The sequence below is a fragment of the Chanodichthys erythropterus genome, chromosome 24, assembly GCF_024489055.1.
Source record: "Chanodichthys erythropterus isolate Z2021 chromosome 24, ASM2448905v1, whole genome shotgun sequence".
Taxonomy (NCBI): domain Eukaryota; kingdom Metazoa; phylum Chordata; class Actinopteri; order Cypriniformes; family Xenocyprididae; genus Chanodichthys; species Chanodichthys erythropterus.
The window spans coordinates 13929424-13951499 of record NC_090244.1 but is presented as its reverse complement, the minus strand read 5'-3'; the positions used below and the strand labels follow the sequence as shown (position 1 = coordinate 13951499).

The window sequence follows — 22076 nt, the reverse complement described above, 5'->3', positions numbered from 1 at the left end:
TAGATGTTTGTGTGAACTATGGCTTGAAGGTCCATTCATGGCAAGAACAAAAACTATAATGATAACTATAATGCTAATTAAATTAGTGTTCGTTTGCACTAATGGACGACAACATAGTTTTTTTTTTTCTAAGCATGCACTGCAGATTCATAGTCAATTAATTAAAAAATGGGTCAGAAAGTGATTCCAATGTTATCTTTCCTCTGTTGTTATTATTATAATTGGCATGGTCTCCACCATTATCTATTGTCAATAGTTTGGCTCACACAGAAGTTTAAAACCAAGCAGCTTTTGTTGGTCAAAGCAGTTAATTTGTGCGAAAACGAAATCTGCGAGGGGAACTTTCTGTAGTAATCATTCTTTGTGTCTAAGGATGGTTTCTTTCACTCCAAACTGCCAATTCTCATTAAAAACAAATGACTTCTGGTTGCTTTGCCACTACCAATCATCATCTGCCTTAAGGCTTCGCTGTCACTCTAGACCTTGTTATTCCTTATCATATGCATCTGTTGTTTAAGGTGAGGGGAACATGTGTGTTCTACATACTTGTCCTGATGACACATGGAGATCAAAGGCAACTGGGTGGGGGGAGAGAAAGGGCAGGAAGGTACACAAGGGACTTGCATCGACATGTGAGGTAAGATGATGTGCTGAGCGCAAAGAGGAGTACAAAGAAGAAGTCTCACTCCTCCAGTATGCTTTCTTTCATCTCTCCAGTGTCATGGAGGGGAGGAAAAGGCAGGGAGAGACCTGGTATTTCATGTCAGCGCAGACTCCCTTAGAGACCCCGATTCGTTTCTGCTTTCAGCACCGGCGTTTTTATGCTAATGCACATCCCTCTAGTGTCATGAAATTTTAAGTTCAATTCAAAACGGATTTAGCTGCTCTACTGGCTGCTGTGAAGGCATAAACTAGAACAGTCGAAAAACAATAAAACAACAGGAATTTAAGGGTGGACAACATAAAGCAGCAAAACTGAATTTATTAATTTATATCCATATATCTCTAGCTGTGTAAATTCTCTCCTGTGCATCTCCGTATCCGCACTGAAACGCACTGAGCATTCAGCCAAGTTTTACTTTTTGTGAGCCCGACAAATTTATGAAGCTTACTGGTTAGAGTAAAGAGGTGCTATCAATTCACAACAGATAGGCCAACATCTGTCTTCCATTTCTCGCACATCTCCCTGGTTCAGTCAGGCCGGATTTAAGATTTGCTACATTTTTTGTGATCATCTGTCTTCACTCGTGTCTCGCCCCGTATAACGAGTTGTTTGCGATGAACCTACGCCCGGTGTCATCCGTGGTATCTCTTCATTCCTGTTTCTTGCTTCACACAGCATTACATACTGGCTTTCGGTGGCATCCTGGCAATTCCTCTCATCCTTGCCGAGCCGTTGTGCATCAAAGAGAACAACGCTGCCAAAAGTCAGCTCATCTCCACCATCTTCTTCATCTCAGGCCTGTGCACTTTGCTACAGACCACCTTTGGGACCAGGTATTGGTAACGTTCCTCTGAAGTTATGTACACTGCCTATGCTCTTAAAAATTCCATGGATGTTAAAGGGTTAGTTCACACAAAAATGAAAATTATCCAAGGATTTACTCACCCTCAAGCCATCCTAGGTGTATACGACTATCTTTTATACGAACACACTCTGAGATATATATGACTATCTTCTTTTATACTAACGCAATCGGAGATATATTTAAAAATATTCTTATTCCTCCAAGGTTTATAATGGTTGTGAATGGGGGGGCCGCATTTTGAAGAGAAAAATAATGCATCCATCCATAAAAAAACTCCATGGGGTTAATGAAGGTCTTCTGAAGCAAAGATTTGATGATTTTTTAAAGAAAAATATCCATATTTAGAACTTTATAAATTCAAATAATTAGCTTCCGGCGGACGACTGTATGCAAAACGCGTAATGATGACGAACGCTGAGGCGCAGAGGATAGAGCAAAACAAATCACCGGGCATGGATTATGAGTCTAAAACGATCATTTTTAAAGAGAAATGTCGGAGGAATTTCAATATAAGAGAAGTGGAGCTTAAATTTGTTACACAGCCCTATTTGTTTGACCCGCGAAAAGCATCTAAGCTTATGATACTCCTACATCCTGCATCATACATCGCGTCAGAGGATTACTTATCTGGTGCAAGTCCACTTGCGCATTCTGTGTACGGTCGTCTGCCAGATACTAGTTATTTGAATTTATAAAGTTGTAAATCTGGATATTTTTCTTACAAAAACGCATTGCTTCACTTCAGAAGGCCTTTATTTACCCCTTGGTGTCGTATGGATTACTTTTTTTAATGGATGGATGCATTATTTTTTAATTCAAAACTCGGCACCCCATTCACAACCATTATACATCTTGGAGGATGGCTTGAGGGTGAGTAAATCATGGGATGATTTTCATTTTTGGGTGAACTTTAAAGGTTCCATGAAGAACCTTTCACATCCATGGAATCTTTGCATTGCACAAAAAGGTTCTTTATAGTGGCAAACGTTTTAGTGTATTAAAATCTTTTCTCACACTAAGAAAATAATGGTTCTTTAAAGAAATGTTTACTGAAAGGTTCCTTGTGGAACCAAAATGGTTTTTCTAACCCCCTTTTGGTACATTTATTTAACTATTTAACTCTTTCCCCACCAGCATTTGTTAAAAGTGACATTTTAAACAAAAAGCTGAGAAAATGACGTTTTTGTCAAAGACTACATCCGGATTGGATTCAGAATGATGATCAAAACAAAGATTCAGCAGATCACATCCATCAACCACATTATTTTTTAAGCAAAGCTTCTATTGCTTGTTTCTGCTTCTTCTTCACCTGTGTTTTGATCCAGAGATTCTGTATTATATGAGAAGATGTGTAATAGCAACTACTAACGAATAACTGAAAACATGCCCTGTGTTGCATTTAGAAGGGCTCATCCCTATGCCCTAATCCCTTCAAAGGTTTTTCCCTCCGGAATGAGCGCTTCGAAGGGATGAAGAGTGTAGAGGTCAAAAAAAAATTTTTTTTGGAAAGCACTTCTGCATTGTCCTAATGAGACAATTAAGGAGGCGCCTTCGTCACACATTTTTGTACGCTGGTTGACCCCCCCAAAAACGCTCTAAGCGATGAGTAGATTGTGCAAGCTGCGCCTTATGTTTAAAGGGTTAGTTCACCCAAAAATAAAAAGTCTGTCATTTATTACTCACCCTCATGTCGTTCCACACCCGTAAGACCTTCATTAATCTTCGAAACACAAATTTAGATATTTTAGTTGAAATCCGATGGCTCCGTGAGGCCTTCATAGGGAGTAATGTCACTTCCTCTCTCAAGATCCATAAAGGTACTAAAAACATATTTAAATCAGTTCATGTGAGTTCAGTGGTTTAATATTAGTATTATAAAGCGACGAGAATACTTTTGGTGCGCCAAAAAAAACAAAATAACGACTTATTTAGTGATGGCCGATTTCAAAACACTGCTTCAGGAAGCATCGGAGCATAATGAATCAGTGTGTTGAATCTGCAGTTCGGAGCGCCAAAGTCACATGATTTCAGCAGTTTGGCGGTTTGACCCGCGATCCGATTCATGATTCGATACACTGATTCATTTGTGCTCCGATTCTTCGTGAAGCAGTGTTTTGAAATCGGCCATCACTAAATAAGTCGTTATTTTGTTTTTGCCACACCAAAAATATTCTCGTCGCTTTATAATATTAATATTGAACCACTGTACTCACATGAACTGATTTAGATGTGTTTTTAGTACCTTTATGGATCTTGACAGAGGAAGTGACTTTGCTCCCTATGAAGGCCTCACGGAGCCATCGGATTTGAACTAAAATATCTTAATTTGTGTTCCGAAGATTAATGAAGGTCTTACGGGTGTGGAACGGCGTGAGGGTGAGTAATTAATGACAGAATTTTCATTTTTGGGTGAACTAACCCTTTAACATAAGTTTAGTTTATTTATTTATTTTTTGGCTTATCGCTCCAAGGCCTTTTACGTTAAATATAATGTATATTGTGTCTATGTATTTGAAACATTTGAATGGACTGATAAAGGGAGCTGTAAAGTATTTTGGTTGAAGTACAATGTCGTTTTGACCATAACAATGTACCAAATCTTACTTGTATAAATAGTACAGTAGTATAGAAAAATACTATACATACATTTATAGGTAAAATCTATTCTGTGACACCAAACAACTTCCCTGTGCAAAGGATCATGGGGGCCCAAAGTGTCCATCAGTTGCACCCTTCGAAATCCTTCATTCAGGGCCTGTTGAAGTGGCTAGTTTTGAGCACTTTGGTTTGGAACGACTCTTCAATATGGGCTATATTTCCCGCTTGGAATGCACCAAATTCTGGCATCATTTACTCACCCTCAAGTTGTTCCAAACCTGTATGAATTTCTTTCTTCTGCTGAACACAAAAGAAGATATTTTGGAGAATATGGGTAACCAAACAGTTGATGGACTCATTGCCTTCCATAGTATGGAAAAATATACTATGGAAGTCAGTTGGATCCATCAACGGTCACTGTGATTTTGACATGTTCCTGGATCAACATATTTTGTTTGTCCTGGAACAACATTCCAGTCTGAAAATTTAGTCTTATCCCTAAACCTAACCCTACCCATTACTTATCCCTAAAATCAGAGGGGAAAGATAAACGGTAAACTTGTCCCTCAAATCTGATTGGTTGATTGGAATGTTGTTCCAGGATCAACAAAGATGTTGATTCAGGAACATGTCTTACTTGGCAAAATCACAGTGATCATCCATCAGTGTTTTTTTCTATACCATGTAAGGCAGTGAGGTCCATCAACTGTTTTCGACATTCTTCAAAATATCTTCTTTTGTGTTCAGCAGAAGAAATTCATACAGGTTTGGAACAACTTGAGGGTGAGTAAATTTGATCTATTCCGTACTTCAGTGAAAGGAATATTACAAGTATGTCTCCTGCCAATGTTTTTATGATTTAACCGACATGATATATAAAATAGGCTCGGAGCAAAATAAACATTCTTTATGTCTTCTCAGGTTGCCAATCCTCCAAGGGGGTACGTTCACCTTCATCACTCCGACCTTGGCTATCCTCGCCCTCCCCAAGTGGCGATGCCCAGACATGAGTGCCACCGCTCAACCGAACACCACGGATTCTGCAGCCCTCCTCGTGGATGGCGACGAGGTGTGGAAGGCCCGCATCCGTGAGGTACTGTAGGAAATATAATTACAAAACTGAACATAATTGCATAATTTGAAACAAGTATGTCTGTTCTTGGCTGTGAGTCATTTGTCAAAAGGAAATGTGAGTCACCAGCTCAAGGAATAATGACTGATGGATGATAATTATCCACTATGTGCTCAAATTATACTGGGTGATCTCATTCATATGCATATGGTAAGTGCTCACATACATTTTTGTAAGTTTTGGAGACCTCGAAACCTCATCCAAACTGAAATCGGCTTTGTGAGCGAGTAGCAATACTCTCATAGGACATTTTAAATGGCAAAAGCTCCACAAGAATGAAATACAAGAGAAACATTATTGATTTGTGTACCCAGTAGAGTGAAACCACTGTAAATGCGTTAAATTGCAATGTCATTGAACGTTTTATTTAATTTATCGTAAATACAGTAAAATTCATAAAAAGGATTGATAAATATTTGCGTCTCCTAAATATTTTCATATGTAAAAAGGTTTGATTTAGAAGCTGTCAATACATTGAAATTGTAATTATCTTTAATGTATGTACAAAAATGTAAGAATGCTGTAGTACCTGTACCTATGATACTAATGAGATCATGGTGAACTTTTGTCTGCTTATTTAAAATAATAAGCGTTGATTGGGAGAGTAGAACTTATATGTATATATTTAACATATGAATATGTTTTGAATATGCTAACATATGAATTGCCATATATTTGCAATATAAAGGGCATTTAAGTTTTAAGGTTAATTATTGCACTTTTATTGATGTTAATTATCTGTAAATTATCAGGAGGCTTTTGTGCTGTATTGTATTCATATAAAGTTCATATTCAAAGTTCATACAAAAAGTTCATATAAAGTTCATAGTTCAATTCTTTACATTTACAATATATGGCAAATTGAATGAATTCATATAAGCAGTAACCCCTGTGAAGCCGTGGTTTACAATAAATGTATAACAGCTAAGGGGCATTGTTAGGCACGACGTGGAGTGGAGTGCATGCCTAATACCCCCTTAGCTGTTATAAAATCACTGTAAACCAAAGCTTCACGGGGCTTATTGCTTTTATAAAACGGTTACCACAATACCAATATTAAATCCAAAAAATATGTATTAATGCAATGCAACTTTCATGAAGTAAAATCATTAAAAGCCTTCCTTCCACTGCAACAACAGAAGTTACATTTATCACGACATTAGATGGCGGCAAAGATTGTCTTTTATGAGCGAGTCAGTCGCAAAGACTTTTATATTGAAACTTGTTGCGAACACGGAACAAGACGCAATTGACGAATGCTTTGACTAGCGCTGTCAGTGTCAGCAGAGCACGGGGAAACCCATTAAATGTTAAAAGGACAAGATCGCAGCGGACATTCAAACTGATTTTTTATTATGAATGTAGGACTGACCTGAAGAAAAATGCAAAATCTGAATTCAGGTAATAAACTTGGTCACACAATGAGCAAAATCAATAGAGAACAAACAGATGTTTACATTGCTAAGAGTGGTAGCTAAGACAGACGCAGCAACATAAACACTCAGTGGTGCAGTGATACTTATGTAATGTGGTCAGCTGGTTTTGGGAATTTTACAACATCTTCAAACGCGGATCAACCAATCAGAATCAAGGGCCAGAACTATCCATTTTATGTAAGTCAAGTCATCTTCATTTATATATAGCGCTTTTCACAATACATATTGTTTCAAAGCAGATTCACAGTGACAATAGAAAAAATTAAGTTGGTATTTGATTGAATCACTTCTGTTGTAAAAATTGTTAATTATTACTTTAGGGGCCGCTTAAATGACACCTTTCCTACTGAAAAAATCCCTGAATACCTTTAACTCCCTCGGGTCAGCGGTCACGCCGGCGTGACCACCGTGGTTTTTTTCTAACCAGTGTGAAAGAGACTCAAAATACTCTGTCAATGTTGCACATACAATTAAGAGTTATACACCATTCAATCTGATAGTTCTCAGAAAATTAACTGTAACTTAGTGAATACTAATCACAAAAAAATTAGACTTATGTCTAAAAAACTTGAAATGTCAGGTTTTAAATCGTGTAAGTCAAATCGAAAACAAATATTCTCTGTTTATGTAATCTGTATGAAAAGAGAGCCATGTCAGAAGTCCTTGATTCAGCTTATTATCCGCTAATGCGGCCACGCCCACAGAGCCAGCGCTATTCAGACGCAAATTCTGAGTCAATACATGCATTCATCGTCTCAATCGTGTATTTATTGTCTTGAAAAGTGTTTTGAATAGCCATAGTTAGCGATCTCTGGCCTCTGTTAGTTCGGTTAGTTCCTGGATTGCCTATTCTTCTTTATACTGTGTTTCTTGACCAAAGATGTTTTAGAAAATTTAAATCTCTCTATTGTTTTATATGAACAAGCAGGCAGCATAATTTTTACCTCATTTTGAAGCAAAAACTCTAGTCTACAACCTCCAATACCCAGAAGTCTTGTGAACAAAGATTTAATATATATTTTTTGGCTTTATTTCAGTGACTTAAGTTTTTTTTTATTTTTAATTTTTTTCAATAACCACGCATATACGTTATTCCTTCAAAAACACAAACATGTACATACATGTTCCTCACATATTATTGTAGCCTAGTTTGTGCTGAATACAGTGTACTGACACTTTTTCCATTAATATGTTTATGAACAACTGAAAAATGTCAGGGCATGTCAAAACTTCTCCAGGGCCCCAAAAATCCTCAGACCCCTGAGGGTTAATGCATTCTTGCCGTTCATTTAGTCTATAGGTTTGTTTCTTTGTTTGAGTGTGTATGCAGAAGCTTGGTCTTTTCTTTTTTTTTTTTTTTTTTAAAGTGATATTTGCCAAATTACTTGTCTGGTCCGCATAATACAGAAAAATTAGTTGTGTCCGGGGATCTATGCGAACTGGAATAATTTTGATAACGTTTTAGGGGAAGGAAATACATAGGGAAAGGGAAGGAGGCCTTCACAGGGGATAATTTAGTTGACATGATAATATCTAGGTGAAAGAGTTTCTATGTGTGGGGAATTATCTGACTATAAAAACAAACTATGAACCCAATAATAAATCAAGAAGTTAATAATTATAATTATATAATAGATATGACCAGGTCGTATACATGAGATGTCGAAGAGAAACCAGTTTGCGATTTATGAATGTAAAACATATTTTAATAGAATGTCCATTTTTAAATGATAGTTGACTATGTTTTTATTCAAAAAATATATTTATGGACATTTTTTAAAAAAGGTTTCTACTGGAATCATTTTAGAATTTTTTTTATCATACATTAAATTGAAAGATTCTATATAATTGTTATCATTACTATTGTTATATATGTATATGTATATTAGTTGTTTTTAATTAAACATTATTGTAATTAATTATTGTAAATAAAGTACTGAAATTATACTGTGATCATAATTATTTTTAAAATTGAAATACTGCTGATTTTGCCATGAATTGCTGCTGCTATGGTGTCAAATCATAAATATAAAAAGTATTATTATTAATGATGAACAAAAACAATTAATGCAGAATTCAATAGTCAGCCTGCATAATTTAGCCTCTTGTTTTATAAATAAATATTAAAATTTTTAATATTTTCTCTGAACTTTCCAACCATTTCCAGATCCAGGGTGCCATTCTAGTGGCCTCAATGCTTCAGCTTGTCCTGGGGCTGTCGGGTCTTGTGGGGCTAGTGCTGAGGTTCATTGGGCCGCTGGCCATTGCTCCCACCATCAACCTCATCGGACTGTCCCTCTTCATCCAGGCCGGGCAGAAGTCAGGAGCTCACTGGGGAATTGCTGCTCTGTGAGTTACTGCTGAATTATGGGTAACATCGAGAGCTGAGTCTGTACAGTAATCTGTATTTCTAATTGTGTAGGGCTTCTGTTTGGCTCTCAAAATGCAAGGCCCTTTTAAAAACAAAACGCCCTCAGGGTTCAGTGTTTATCTAGAGATCAACCCTCTTCAGTGTTTTCATTTAAATGATAAAACATCGCTCAGATCCTTTGATGAAAAATGCTGTTCATTAATCATTACTCATCCTCAAGCATGCCTAAGAGAATACAGAATACATTAGTCCTGTCATCGGTCCTGCCTCAGACCTTCCCTGTCCAGGTGCCTCTGAGTAAACAAAGGTTTAAGGCACATATGTGTGTAACTCTGTAAATAAGATTCAGCTGCATGTTCGTTGTTGTCAGCTACTTTAAAAAAAAAAATCAAATCTTCCTAATTCGAGTCAAGTACTTAATCTGATCCTCACTAGTCTTAATCTTAAACCTCACCTACAGCGTATACAGTATGGAAATCTTTGTTGTTGAAATGAATCAACTGAAGTAGGATAAAAAATTCAAATCATACAGTCAGGTCCATAAATATTGGGACATCGACACAATTCTAATCTTTTTGGCTCTATACACCACAATGGATTTGAAATGAAACGAACAAGATGTGATTTAACTGCAGACTTTCAGCTTTAATTTGAGGGTATTTAAATTCCAAATCAGGTGAACGGTGTAGGAATTACAACAGTTTGTATATGTGCCTCCCACTTTTTAAGGGACCAAAAGTAATGGGACAATTGGCTGCTCAGCTGTTCCATGCCCAGGTGTGTTATTCCCTCATTATGCCATTCACAAGGAGCAGATAAAGTGTTCAGAGTTCATTTCAAGTGTGCTATTTGCATTTAGAAACTGTTGCTGTCAACTCTCAATATGAGATCCAAAGAGCTGTCACTATCAGTGAAGCAAGCCATCATTAGGCTGAAAAAACAAAACAAACCCATCAGAGAGATAGCAAAAACATTAGGTGTGGCCAAATCTACTGTTTGGAACATCCTTAAAAAGAAAGAACGCACCGGTGAGCTCAGCAACACCAAAAGACCTGGAAGACCACGGAAAACAACTGTGGTGGATGACCGAAGAATTCTTTCCCTGGAGAAGAAAACACCCTTCACAACAGTTGGCCAGATCAAGAACACTCTTCAGGAGGTAGGTGTATGTGTGACAAAGTCAACAATCAAGAGAAGACTTCACCAGAGTGAATACAAAGGGTTCACCACAAGATGTAAACCATTGGTGAGCCTCAAAAACAGGAAGGCCAGATTAGAGTTTGCCAAACAACATCTAAAAAAAGCCTTCACAGTTCTGGAACAACATCCTATGGAAAGATGAGACCAAGATCAACTTGTACCAGAGTGATGGGAAGAGAAGAGTATGGAGGAGGAAAGGAACTGCTCATGATCCAAAGCATACCACCTCAACAGTGAAGCATGGTGGTGGTAGTGTCATGGCGTGGGCATGTATGGCTGCCAATGGAACTGGTTCTCTTGTATTTATTGATGATGTGACTGCTGACAAAAGCAGCAGGATGAATTCTGAAGTGTTTCGGGCAATATTATCTGCTCATATTCAGCCAAATGCTTCAGAACTCATTGGACGGCGCATCACAGTGCAGATGGACAATGACCCGAAGCATACTGCGAAAGCAACCAAAGAGTTTTTTAAGGGAAAGGATTTGCAACCAAGTATTAAAAAGAGAAAGTCTAATTTATGATTGTTAATCTGTCCCATTACTTTTGGTCCCTTAAAAAGTGGGAGTCACATATATAAAACTGTATACAAACTGTTGTAATTCCTACACCGTTCACCTGATTTGGATGAAAATACCCTCAAATTAAAGCTAAAAGTCTGCAGTTAAAGCACATCTTGTTAGTTTAATTTCAAATCCATTGTGGTGTATAGAGCCAAAAAGATTAGAATTGTGTCGATGTCCCAATATTTATGGACCTGACTGTATGCACATTAAAATTATGGTTTGGTTAAAAACAAATGGATTATTGACATTTTGTTCTTGAAGGTAAGAATATGTTTAAAGCAGGGTTTACATGTTGCAGGTACTTAAAGAATTTGATTTTGCTTTGCTGGACCTACAAAACAAATAAAAATAATGGATTAAAACAACTGTAAAACTCAATAATGTCAGGAAACGTATTACCTCAAAACATTTAAAGTCCTCTTGTAGTGAATAATTTTATCCCATAAAACTCATCTTTGATCACCAAAATGACACATTTAAATGTTTTTTCCTGTGAGAACAATTTCTTTATGCCTTTAAATAGCTTGAATGTAACTCTTGGCTCATTTAATACATGCATGAATATGCAAATTAGCCTCGCCCGCTCTCACTCCTTGCCTTCTAACAATCAGTATCCTTACAAACGCTTTGAGCAACTCAGAACGTTGGTGGAGAAAGGCATGTAGTTCATCATAACATCGTAATATACATCATACACCCACTATATTGCTAAATGTCAATAAATTTGTTCATATCAACAGAAAAACATTGACATGATTACAAGTTACAAGTTAGTTTGTGACGTCACAGACACAAGCGATTTCAGCGAGTTTGTGACTATTTTTTGTCTTATTTTTTGGCTTTGTCTTAAAGCATTATAAAAACACCACATAGACATATAAACATTAAACTTTAAGTAGACTAACTCATTTTTTTCAAGTTGGTAGAACTTAAAATTTTTGTGACAAGTGGGCCGGGGCCAAGAGCTGTGGAAGTGGAGCAAGGCCAATGTGGTGCACAGGTGTCTCTCATTAACAATCACGTCACCGGCATCCCTTCGCTCCCACAGTTCTCAGCCTCGCCCCACTCATCATAAGGTTAATTACATACAGTTCATTTACATAAATAAATATAGTAGAGGGAGAATGCAGGCCCGAGGGGGCGGAGTTACAGCTCGAGTTTCTCATGTTCAGATCTTGGTTAAATGTTAGATAGCAAATAACACATGCTATTATAACTATCTGTCATTATATACTTGCATGTATATAATCATACAACATACAATTTAAAGTTTTGCAGTCCAACCTCAACCTAACCAAAGGCTCTACTTTTCACCTCAATGGTAACCCTACAAAACTAACTCTTACAAAAATGCATTGTTTCACTTCAGAAGGCCTTTATAAACCCCCCAGAGTCGTGTGGAGTACGTTTATAATGGATGGATGCACTTTCTTGAGCTTCATACTCGTTGGTCCCGTTCACTGCCATTATAAAGCTTGGATGTGTCAGGATATTTATTAATATAACTCCAATTAAGTTCATCAGAAAGAAGAAAGTCATATACACCTAGGATGGCTTGAGGATGAGTAAAGCTTGGGGTAATTTTATTTTAAAGTGAACTAATCCTTTAAGTCTGACGCAAAACAGGCTTGGAATTAGAAATCTGCTACAACTCAATCATATTAAGTTCAGCTTACTACAATTCAATTGAGTTCACGCAACTTTTTTCTATTCAGTACAATGAACTTTCATTATTAATAGAGTGAAATGAACTCATTTCATTTAACTAATTTCAATGTTCAGTTTTAAAGTGTACAATCATTTAAGAATTATTATGATTTTATGAGATGTTATTTTATATGTCATCTTTCTACAGAACTGTTTGCCTGATCCTTCTCTTCTCCCAGTATTTGAGCAAAGTTAACCTTCCTCTTATTGCTTATAAGGACAAGAAGTGGAAAGTCTTCCAGTACCCTCTCTTCAAACTCTTTTCTGTGAGTGTATTTTATCAAATTATAATTCTGTCTGTATAACATAATTATGAAGGTATATATACCATGGAATCCAAAGATCTGAGGCCACTAGAGAAAATGCTTCAGCATTGCTGTTTGAATTGTCATTACAAATGCTATAATAGCATAACAGTTTGAGTGAAAAATTGAATTACGTAATATTGGGTATGTCCTCATTTTGCCTCAGTGACCGCAATCGCCTGCTGAACCATGTTTTTGAGTCCTTCAGTTAAATTAGTGACCTAGAAATAATGCATAAACTCAAATATATGTTCTTTATTTATTTAAAATTTCAAAAAAACTTTATTTCCATGTTTAAATGGAATAAAAAGACCCCAATATGAATTTCAATGTGGTCTTAAACTTTGTATATGTTATATAATCATCTCATATAATGGTCAGGTTCACTAAAATGGTATATTTTAAGTAATAAATAGAAATAAACATATGGAACAGAAACTGTATGATGTGGAACATTGATATAGATATGATGCATTTGCAATTCAGCAACAGATTTCCACCGTAGTCAGTAAACTAGTCAGTGCTTATAACAGATAAGATATGACATATATTCTGTCAAATAGGGGTTATAAAGTAACTACGTCTAAAATACAGAGCAGTCAGTGAAGATCATGTCAAAAGAGTTGTTGGAAAGGTTAAAATGAAAATAATAGTTTCAAGTTTTACTGTTGAAATACCCCGGGGCAAATGCTTCCCTTGTCACATTTTACATGCTACAGATAGCAAAAAAAATTCCAAGCATTACTAACCTGAACAAACAAATAATAAATCCAGCCTTTAAAGGTTCAAAAAGAAGAAGGTGTACATTCATTGTAATGTACATGGCAAGGAAACTTAGAAAGCCATATGTTTATGTATGTTGTATTTAATGTACAGGCTTTATTTGGGATGTGTGGAGCCTGGCTGGTGTGCTTCCTGCTGACGTATTTCAATGCCCTGCCCTCATCCCCGGATGAGTATGGATACATGGCCAGAACTGACATCAATCTCAATGCAGTAAAAAGTGCTGCATGGTTTTATGTGCCTTATCCAGGTGAGCTGCCATCTACCAGCTATAGATGTTACAATTCACATGGGCTTTTTTTTCATAACCCTGCAGTTTTTAAAAAAAATTGAAATAAAACCTAGTCTCTTAGTCTTTTTTGCTATTGTCGGCATAATTTTTTACACATTATTGTCAACATAATTTCATCATTTCATATATATATATATATATATATATATATATATATATATATATATATATATATATATATATATATATATATATATATATATATATATATATACAGTTTCGGATTATTGACATTTTATTTTTGAAGATAAGATTATATTTGAAGTCTTAAACAGAAGTCCAACCAGGGTTTACACATGGTAGATAGTTGAATATTTTTTGATTTTGCTTTGCTGGACCAACAAAACAAATTAAAAGTAATAGATTAAAAAATCTACAATCAGAATTATTATGATCTTTTTTTTTATAAGTAATTTTAATAAGGAAAAAAGGATAAGATATGTAAACTTTTAAAGTCTTACTATTTTGTCATAATTTTCTACTTTTTATGTAAAGATTTTATTGTTTTACCTTTGTTTTCAGACCCAGAATTTCACACTTTATTTCACACTATATTTATTATATTGTGTCACATTATAGATATATATATATATATATATATACTTGTGTTTGTGTGTATACACAATATTTATAAATCACATTTTAAAAACTTTGATAATGTAACCAGTGAAATAATCACAGAAAATACAAATTTCTGTCATGAAACTCTAGATGGCCCTTTACCTCAACCTGCTCGTAATCACATCGTTATCTATTCACCTTATTCTGCCCCGCCCACTTTTATTACTTCGCTCTTCTGCATTTCTTCTTCATTTTGTAATGCGACTTACGCTAAACTGACGCGACACATCCAGTAGCTAGTTCAGTAGTTAGAAGATTGTTTATAGCTATCTATAACTTTAGCAAAATGACAAATAACGTTAATGCCGTAAACATTTTAAATTGGGAGCACGGAGAAGACATTATACAATGATCAGATGGTCTCATATTGTCCCATCCATTGACTTTGTTAACGTGGGTAGATGATATGAAGAAGTGGCTAAAGGTAACCTATGGAGACAGGAGTTGATGGAGCAGCATGTAGAGTGTGTAGGTGAAGACTGGAATTATTTTAAATCAGTTTTGTTAAACAAGAGATAACTTTGTGATTTGTGTTTTAGAAAATGTATAATTTAATATGTTGTATAAAATCTGTTGCAATAGTGTTATCAGGAAGCTAGAGACACCTTTTACTCGCCTTCATAAGGTAATATTTAACCATTTAATTGTCATATGTAATAAATTGTCATATGTAATAAACCAAGATGGAATTAATTTGCAAACTTGACATGACTTATTCCACTTAAATCAGAAGACTTAATTCCTTAAAGTTTTAAGGGGAATCTACAGAGCTCACATTATATGGTTTTATAAGAAATTACTGACAGCTAACATCTGGCCACTGTCACAGACACGCCAGGCTCCACCACTGTCCAATCACAGCGCACTCCCTCACCCGAATACTGATCACACGCACCTGCACCCAATCAGCACGATAAATCAGCCACCACATCAAAGACACTCACACACACTCCGTTACCGTCCGGTCTTGTTCGCATTAAGGACTTGCCTCCATGCTTCAGTCGATCTACTTACCTGTCTCCAGCATCTCCAAGTCTTCTCCTGTGTGCCAGTATCAGTCTCCATTCACTCACCATTCACGTAAAGATCATCATTCAACTCACCTGCACTTCTGTTTACTCTGCTGTGTGTTCAATAAAATACCATTGTATTCTCCAGTCTCCAATCTGTCTGTATTGTGACAAGACCGGGCCAGTAGAAAAACGTTCAGTGGATATAACACCTTGTTACACCCCCTTCAGGGACGTCTTCTGCCTGAAGAGAGCATCCAAGCTGCCTCCACACTGGCCATGGGACTGCACCATCGATCTGCTTCCGGGTGAGCCAGTGCCCAGGGGAAGGATCTATCCCCTGTCAATCCCAGAAAAGAAGGCCATGGAAGAGTACATCAAAGAGTACATCAATCCCCTTCCTCTCATCCCAGCAGTGCTTGAACATCTCCGGGGTGCCACTGTCTTCACCAAGTTGGACCTCCGCAGCACCTATAACCTCATCCGGATACGTGAGGGGGACGAGTCGAAGACCGACTTTGTGACCCCTACTGGACACTATGAATATCTCATCATGCCGTATGGCCTGGTCAACACCCCCTCTGTATTCCAGGACTTCATACATGAGGTGGTCCGGGAGTTTCTTCACAAGTTCGTCTTGGTGTATATTGATAACATCCTGATATACTCCCGGAGTATGGCCGAACATTGCCACCATGTTGCGGAGGCCCTGAAACGCCTGAGGGAATTCCAGCTCTTCCTGAAAGCAGAGAAATGCTCCTTCCATCAACCCTCAGTGCAGTTCCTTGGATACAACATCGACAGCAGTGGCATCCAGATGGATGAGAGGAAGGTGGAAGGCGTCCGGAACTGGCCAGCTCCCTCCACAGTCAAAGAACTCCAACGATTCCTGGGTTTTGTCAACTTCTATCGACGTTTCATACAAGATTACTGCACCATCTCCAGCCCACTTACAAGCCTTCTCCGCAACAAGCCCAAGTCTCTGTCCTGGACACCTGCTGCCACCAACACATTTAACATCTTGAAAGAAGCATTCACCACCGCTCCTCTACTTGTCCATCCAGACCCTGACAAACCCTTTGTCACAGAGGTCGACGCCTCGACCACCGGAGTAGGAGTGGTCCTTTTACAGCAGCAGGGGAATCCCAATAGACTCCATCCATGTGCCTTCTTCTCCCGCAAGCTCAACCCAGCGGAGGTCAACTACGACATCAGCAACGGGGAACTTCTCGCCAACAAGTTGGCCCTGGAAAAGTGGAGGCATTGGCTGGAGGGTGCTAAACATCCCTTCCTGGTACTCACAGACCATAAGAACTTGGAGTATCTAAGAGTAGCGAAGAGACTGAATCCTAGTCAAGCACGCTGGGCATTATTCTTCACCTGCTTTAACTTCCCTATCTCATATCATCCAGGTTCCAGGAACATCAAGGCCGACACCTTATCTTGTCTGTATACTCCTGAGGAAAATCCAGAAGAACCTGGAACTGTCCTTCCAGAAAAGCTCATTGTCAGACCCATCACCTGGTCAGAGGAGACCATACCCTCCTCCAATGCCTCCGCTAACACTCCGCCGGGTTGCCCGCCAGGCTTGCAGTACATCACCAGGACACGGCGCACTCCACTCATCCACACTGCCCACACGTCACTTGGCACTGGCCACCCGGGGGTCAATGAAACCCTCTCGCTGCTGAAAGAGCGCCTCTGGTGGCCAAACATGGCATCAGACGTCAGCTGATGGCTAGCTGGCCTGCTATCATCTGAAATCTCTGTAACTTACAGGAATAATGTGAGCTACTGCAAGACTATAATGTACCATAATACTATCGTAAATATGTACCAAATGTATAGGTGGCAATGGTAATAATGCAAGATTCATTGTATTTTGTTAACTGCTTGTTACTGATCTCAAATGTATTCATAGAACGGACCTCACAAATCTAACGTTAGGCTAGTTAGGAAGTAAGATGACAAAACAAACGCAATGGCGTCACCCTTGTTGTCATGGAAAATAAGGTGAATAGGGCACAGCTGATTGGTTCCTGCTGTGTCAGTAGACAGTTAGTTTGCATGCTCAACCTTCAAAATACTTCAACCTTCAAAATGCATCTAAGCCTAGCATTGTCTTAATAGAGCAGTGCACTTCAGAAACCCTCCACCTTCCCCAGCTCCACCTGTACAGATCTGCTATGGGTAATTCATGTATGCTATATTGTACAGCAGCAGCATGTCTTACTTGCTCACAACAGCGTGTCATGTATGTAATGGCAGTAGCAAATCCTGCACTTGCTCCACCCAGACCAAATATATCTATACAAAACAAAATTGTTTTTGTAAAATTACTTTCATTTTCATCTATCTATCTATCTATCTATCTATCTATCTATCTATCTATCTATCTATCTATCTATCTATCTATCTATCTATCTATCTATCTATCTATCTATCTATCTATCTATCTATCTATTTTTTTTATTATATATATATAGGATTTATTTCCTAAAAGTGCCAAAAAATGCCCATAGTTGAGAAAAAAACATCCACACTTATCTCTTGCTTAACTGTAAACATTCCAGAAGAGAAAATCTAATTAATCTTATCATGAATTAAAATACCATTTCATAATAGCAAAAAGCCAATGAATGGTTTAATGCAAATTCATGGTTTCCCTGGAACTCATAAAAAACAGAACATTCTGTTGACCATCTGACGGTTATGAATAATATATGAATGTTGATTTTCATAGTCAACGAAAATGAACATTAGTTATTTCAACAGTACTGTCAAAGCTGGTTCCCAAGTGTTGATTGCCAGCTGTTTTTAAAAGATGTGTCTGTTTAAAGAAGAATGAGCTATCTTGAATGATAGTGTTTCTTTCAGAATCCATAGTTGAGAGATACATATGCTCTGAGGGCACTGGTGATAAACATGAATGGGGCTTCTCTACTTCATCCTGAACAAGATTCAGGTACTGTCAGTCACTGGGAACCATAGTTTGCTTTGCTAGGGTTAACTCTCAATCATAAAGGTATTAAGGTCTAAAACACATGCAACCACCGCCCATGTTTCAGCGTGCTGCCCACTCAGGTCTTTTCAGTCATTCTGTTGTATTAAGAAATGCATTCAACACCAGTTGGTCCTCTGCTGTGAATCAGCTAGCAAGTATTTTGTATTTAAAACAGCTTTAAGGTTTCCAGCATTGCTATTCACTGCGTCACATTTGACTTCTTTAGATAAAGCCTTACTGGTATTGCCCAAAGGCTTCCATATTTGGGAATGTGGTATTTTAAACTTCAAATAGCTAATACAGGTTTGACTGCATGAGTTTCTGAATGTTAGTGAGGACAATCAGTCATTTCGCTTGACCCATTTAAATCCCTTGAGATATTTATGTGCTCCAGGCTGATACAAGAATAAAGGAACATGGGCCTCATGTTACTGTCTGTATTTTCTACTATATGCTCTCTCAACCATCTACTCAAATGGTCTGATGCTCATCAAAGCTAAATTTATTTGATCAAAAATACATTGAAAACAGTAATATTGTGAAATATTGCAATTTAAAAGAACAATTTTATATTTTAATATATTTAAAAATGTAATTTACTCCTGTGATGCAAAGCTGAATTTTCAACAGCCATTACTCCAGTCTTCAGTGTCACATGATCCTTAAGAAATCATTTACATATGTGTATGCATGTATACTGGCCACTTTATTAGGTACACCTTGCCAGTACCGGGTTGGACCCCTTTTTGCCTTCAGAACTGCCTTAATTCTTCATGGCACAGATTCAAGAAGGTGCTGGAAACATTCCTCAGAAATTTTGGTCCATATTGACATGATATCAGCATGCATTTGCTGCAGATTTGTCGGCTGCACATCCATGATGCAATTTCCTGTCTTGATTAAGATCTGGTGACTGTGCCATTTGAGGTTAGTGAACTCATTGACATGTTCAAGAAACCAGTTTGAGATGGTATGAGCTTTGTGATATGGTGTGTTATCCTGCTGGTAGTAGCCATCATAAGATGGACATGGTCAGCAACAATACTCAGGTAGGCTGTGGCATTTAAACGATAAACGATAAATAGAGACTCATCAGTCCAGACAACATTTTTCCAATCTTCTATTATCCAATTTTGGTTAGCCCATTTGAATTGTTGCCTCAGTTTCCTGTTCTTAGCTCCCATCTACTTCAAGGTTTAATGTGTTGTGGATTCAGATATAAAGAGATGGTTGTGCGTGAAAATCCCAGTAGATCAGCAGTTTCTGAAATACTCAGCCCGTCTGGCAGCAACAACCATGCCACATTCAAAGTCACTTAAATTACCTTTCTTCCCTATTTTGAGGCTCTTTGAGATCGTCTTGATCATGTCTATATGCGTAAATGCACTGAGTTGCTGCCATGTGATTGGCTGATTAGATATTTGCGTTAATGAGCAGTTGAACAGGTGTACCTAATTAAGTGTCATTCACAACCTTGAGAAACCTGTGCTTATGTATTACTCAGAAAGTCTGATTAAAATCTGGTATTCTAAGTATTTTATTTGGCTGAAAATCTGAAACAAATTTGAATAGGAGTCAAAGAAAACATACCTTCACGCCACCATAACAACCCGTTCAAACTCTGCTTCCTTGTGTCATTCGACAAAATGAAAACACAACAACCCAAAGGTTTTTTTAGGTTAAGTGTATTAAAAAAATATTCCACCTTAAACACTAAGTGGAAATGTGGCTTTAGTTTTCTAGTACCCTTATAAACTTTTTATGCTTCCAACCATACTATAATTATGTATGCAAAACTCTCCCTTACATATTATTTTTATTTGCACCATAAAGTATACTAAGGAATTTTTTTACTGTCGCAAACAAGCATTTCCTCATTTCCTAACTCTTTTTCAGGACAGTGGGGTTTACCCACTGTGAGTGTGTCGTCTGTACTGGGCATGATGGCTGGAGTTCTGGCCTCAACAATGGAGTCCATTGGAGACTATTATGCGTGCGCTCGTCTCTCTGGTGCGCCTCCACCGCCCACGCATGCTATTAACCGTGGCATTGCGATTGAAGGCGTGGGCTGCATCTTGGCTGCCCTGTGGGGTAGCGGTAATGGAACCACCTCCTACAGTCAGAATATCGCTGCTCTAGGAATTACAAGGGTAGGATTTGTCTGTTTATTAACAACAGTAATAATAATAACTATAGCTATCTTTATTGTTGTTGCCACCATGTTCAAATTCAATTCTGTTGAACATTAACAAAGCAAGTTATTCATTATTTTGCTAAAACATTAACTAGGTTTCCTTAAAGGTGCCCTAGAAATTTTTTTTTAAAAGATGTAATATAAGTCTAAGGTGTCCTCTGAATGTGTCTGTGAAGTTTCAGCTCAAAATACCCCATATATTTGTTTTTTTATTCATTTTTTTAACTGCCTATTCATCATGCAGCATGTCTAATCGCGTAAGTACAGTATTTATTTTGATGTTTACATTTGATTCTGAATGAGTTAGAGGCTATATGCTCTGTGGCTAATGGCTAATGCTACACTGTTGGAGAGATTTATAAAGAATGAAGTTGTTTATGAATTATACAGACTGCAAGTGTTTGAAAATGAAAATAGCAACGGCTCTTGTCTCCGTGAATACAGTAAGAAACGATGGTAACTTTAACCACATTTAACAGTACATTAGCAACATGCTAATGAAAAATTTAAAAGATAATTTACAAATATCACTACAAATATCATGTTATCATGAATCATGTCAGTTATTATTGTTCCATCTGCCATTTTTCGCTATTGTTCTTGCTTGCTTACCTAGTCTGATGATTCAGCTGTGCATATCCAGACGTTAATACTGGCTGCGCTTGTGTAATGCCTCGATCATGGGCTGGCATATGCAAATATTGGGGGCGTACATATTAATGATCCCGACTGTTACGTAACAGTCGGTGTTATGTTGAGATTCGCCTGTTCATCGGAGGTCTTTTAAACAAATTAGATTTATATATGAAGGAGGAAACAATGAAGTTTGAGATTCACTTTATGTCATTTCCATGTACTGAACTCTTGTTATTTAACTATGCCAAGATAAATTCAATTTTTGAATCTAGGGCACCTTTAAGGTTTCCTACTCACATATTAGTAGTAGTAGTGACAAGTCAATTTTATTTTATATAGTGCTTTTCATTTATTTTATGTAGTGATTTTTTTATTTTTATATATATATATATATATATATATATATATATATATATATATATATATATATATATATATATATATAATCTCAGACTTTATATAGAGAGCTCTGCAATATACAGTACATTTGGACATACATTTATATCCAAAGTTATATAGAGAGCTGTCCGATCATATTGTTTAAATTTTGCGACAATATAAACGCAGTTGAGATTTGCTATATAGTATGCTGTAAACTTATACAGTCTATACAACTTTTTATATAGATCTATGTGATAATAAAGCAATAAGTCCCGTGAAGCTGTGGTTTACAGTGAATTTATAACAGCAAA

General features: G+C 37.2%; 1 protein-coding gene across 1 annotated transcript in view; it reads left to right on the top strand.

Annotated features, from left to right (window-relative positions):
* si:dkey-106n21.1 (solute carrier family 23 member 2) overlaps nucleotides 1-22076 on the top strand; it is a 42506-nt gene that overhangs the window by 4823 nt on the left and 15607 nt on the right. Inside the window, exons 3-8 of the mRNA XM_067379296.1 lie at nucleotides 1340-1497; nucleotides 5049-5220; nucleotides 8863-9044; nucleotides 12688-12805; nucleotides 13721-13877; nucleotides 20451-20704. Coding sequence (XP_067235397.1) covers nucleotides 1340-1497; nucleotides 5049-5220; nucleotides 8863-9044; nucleotides 12688-12805; nucleotides 13721-13877; nucleotides 20451-20704 — 1041 coding nt within the window. The remainder of the gene's footprint in view (nucleotides 1-1339; nucleotides 1498-5048; nucleotides 5221-8862; nucleotides 9045-12687; nucleotides 12806-13720; nucleotides 13878-20450; nucleotides 20705-22076) is intronic.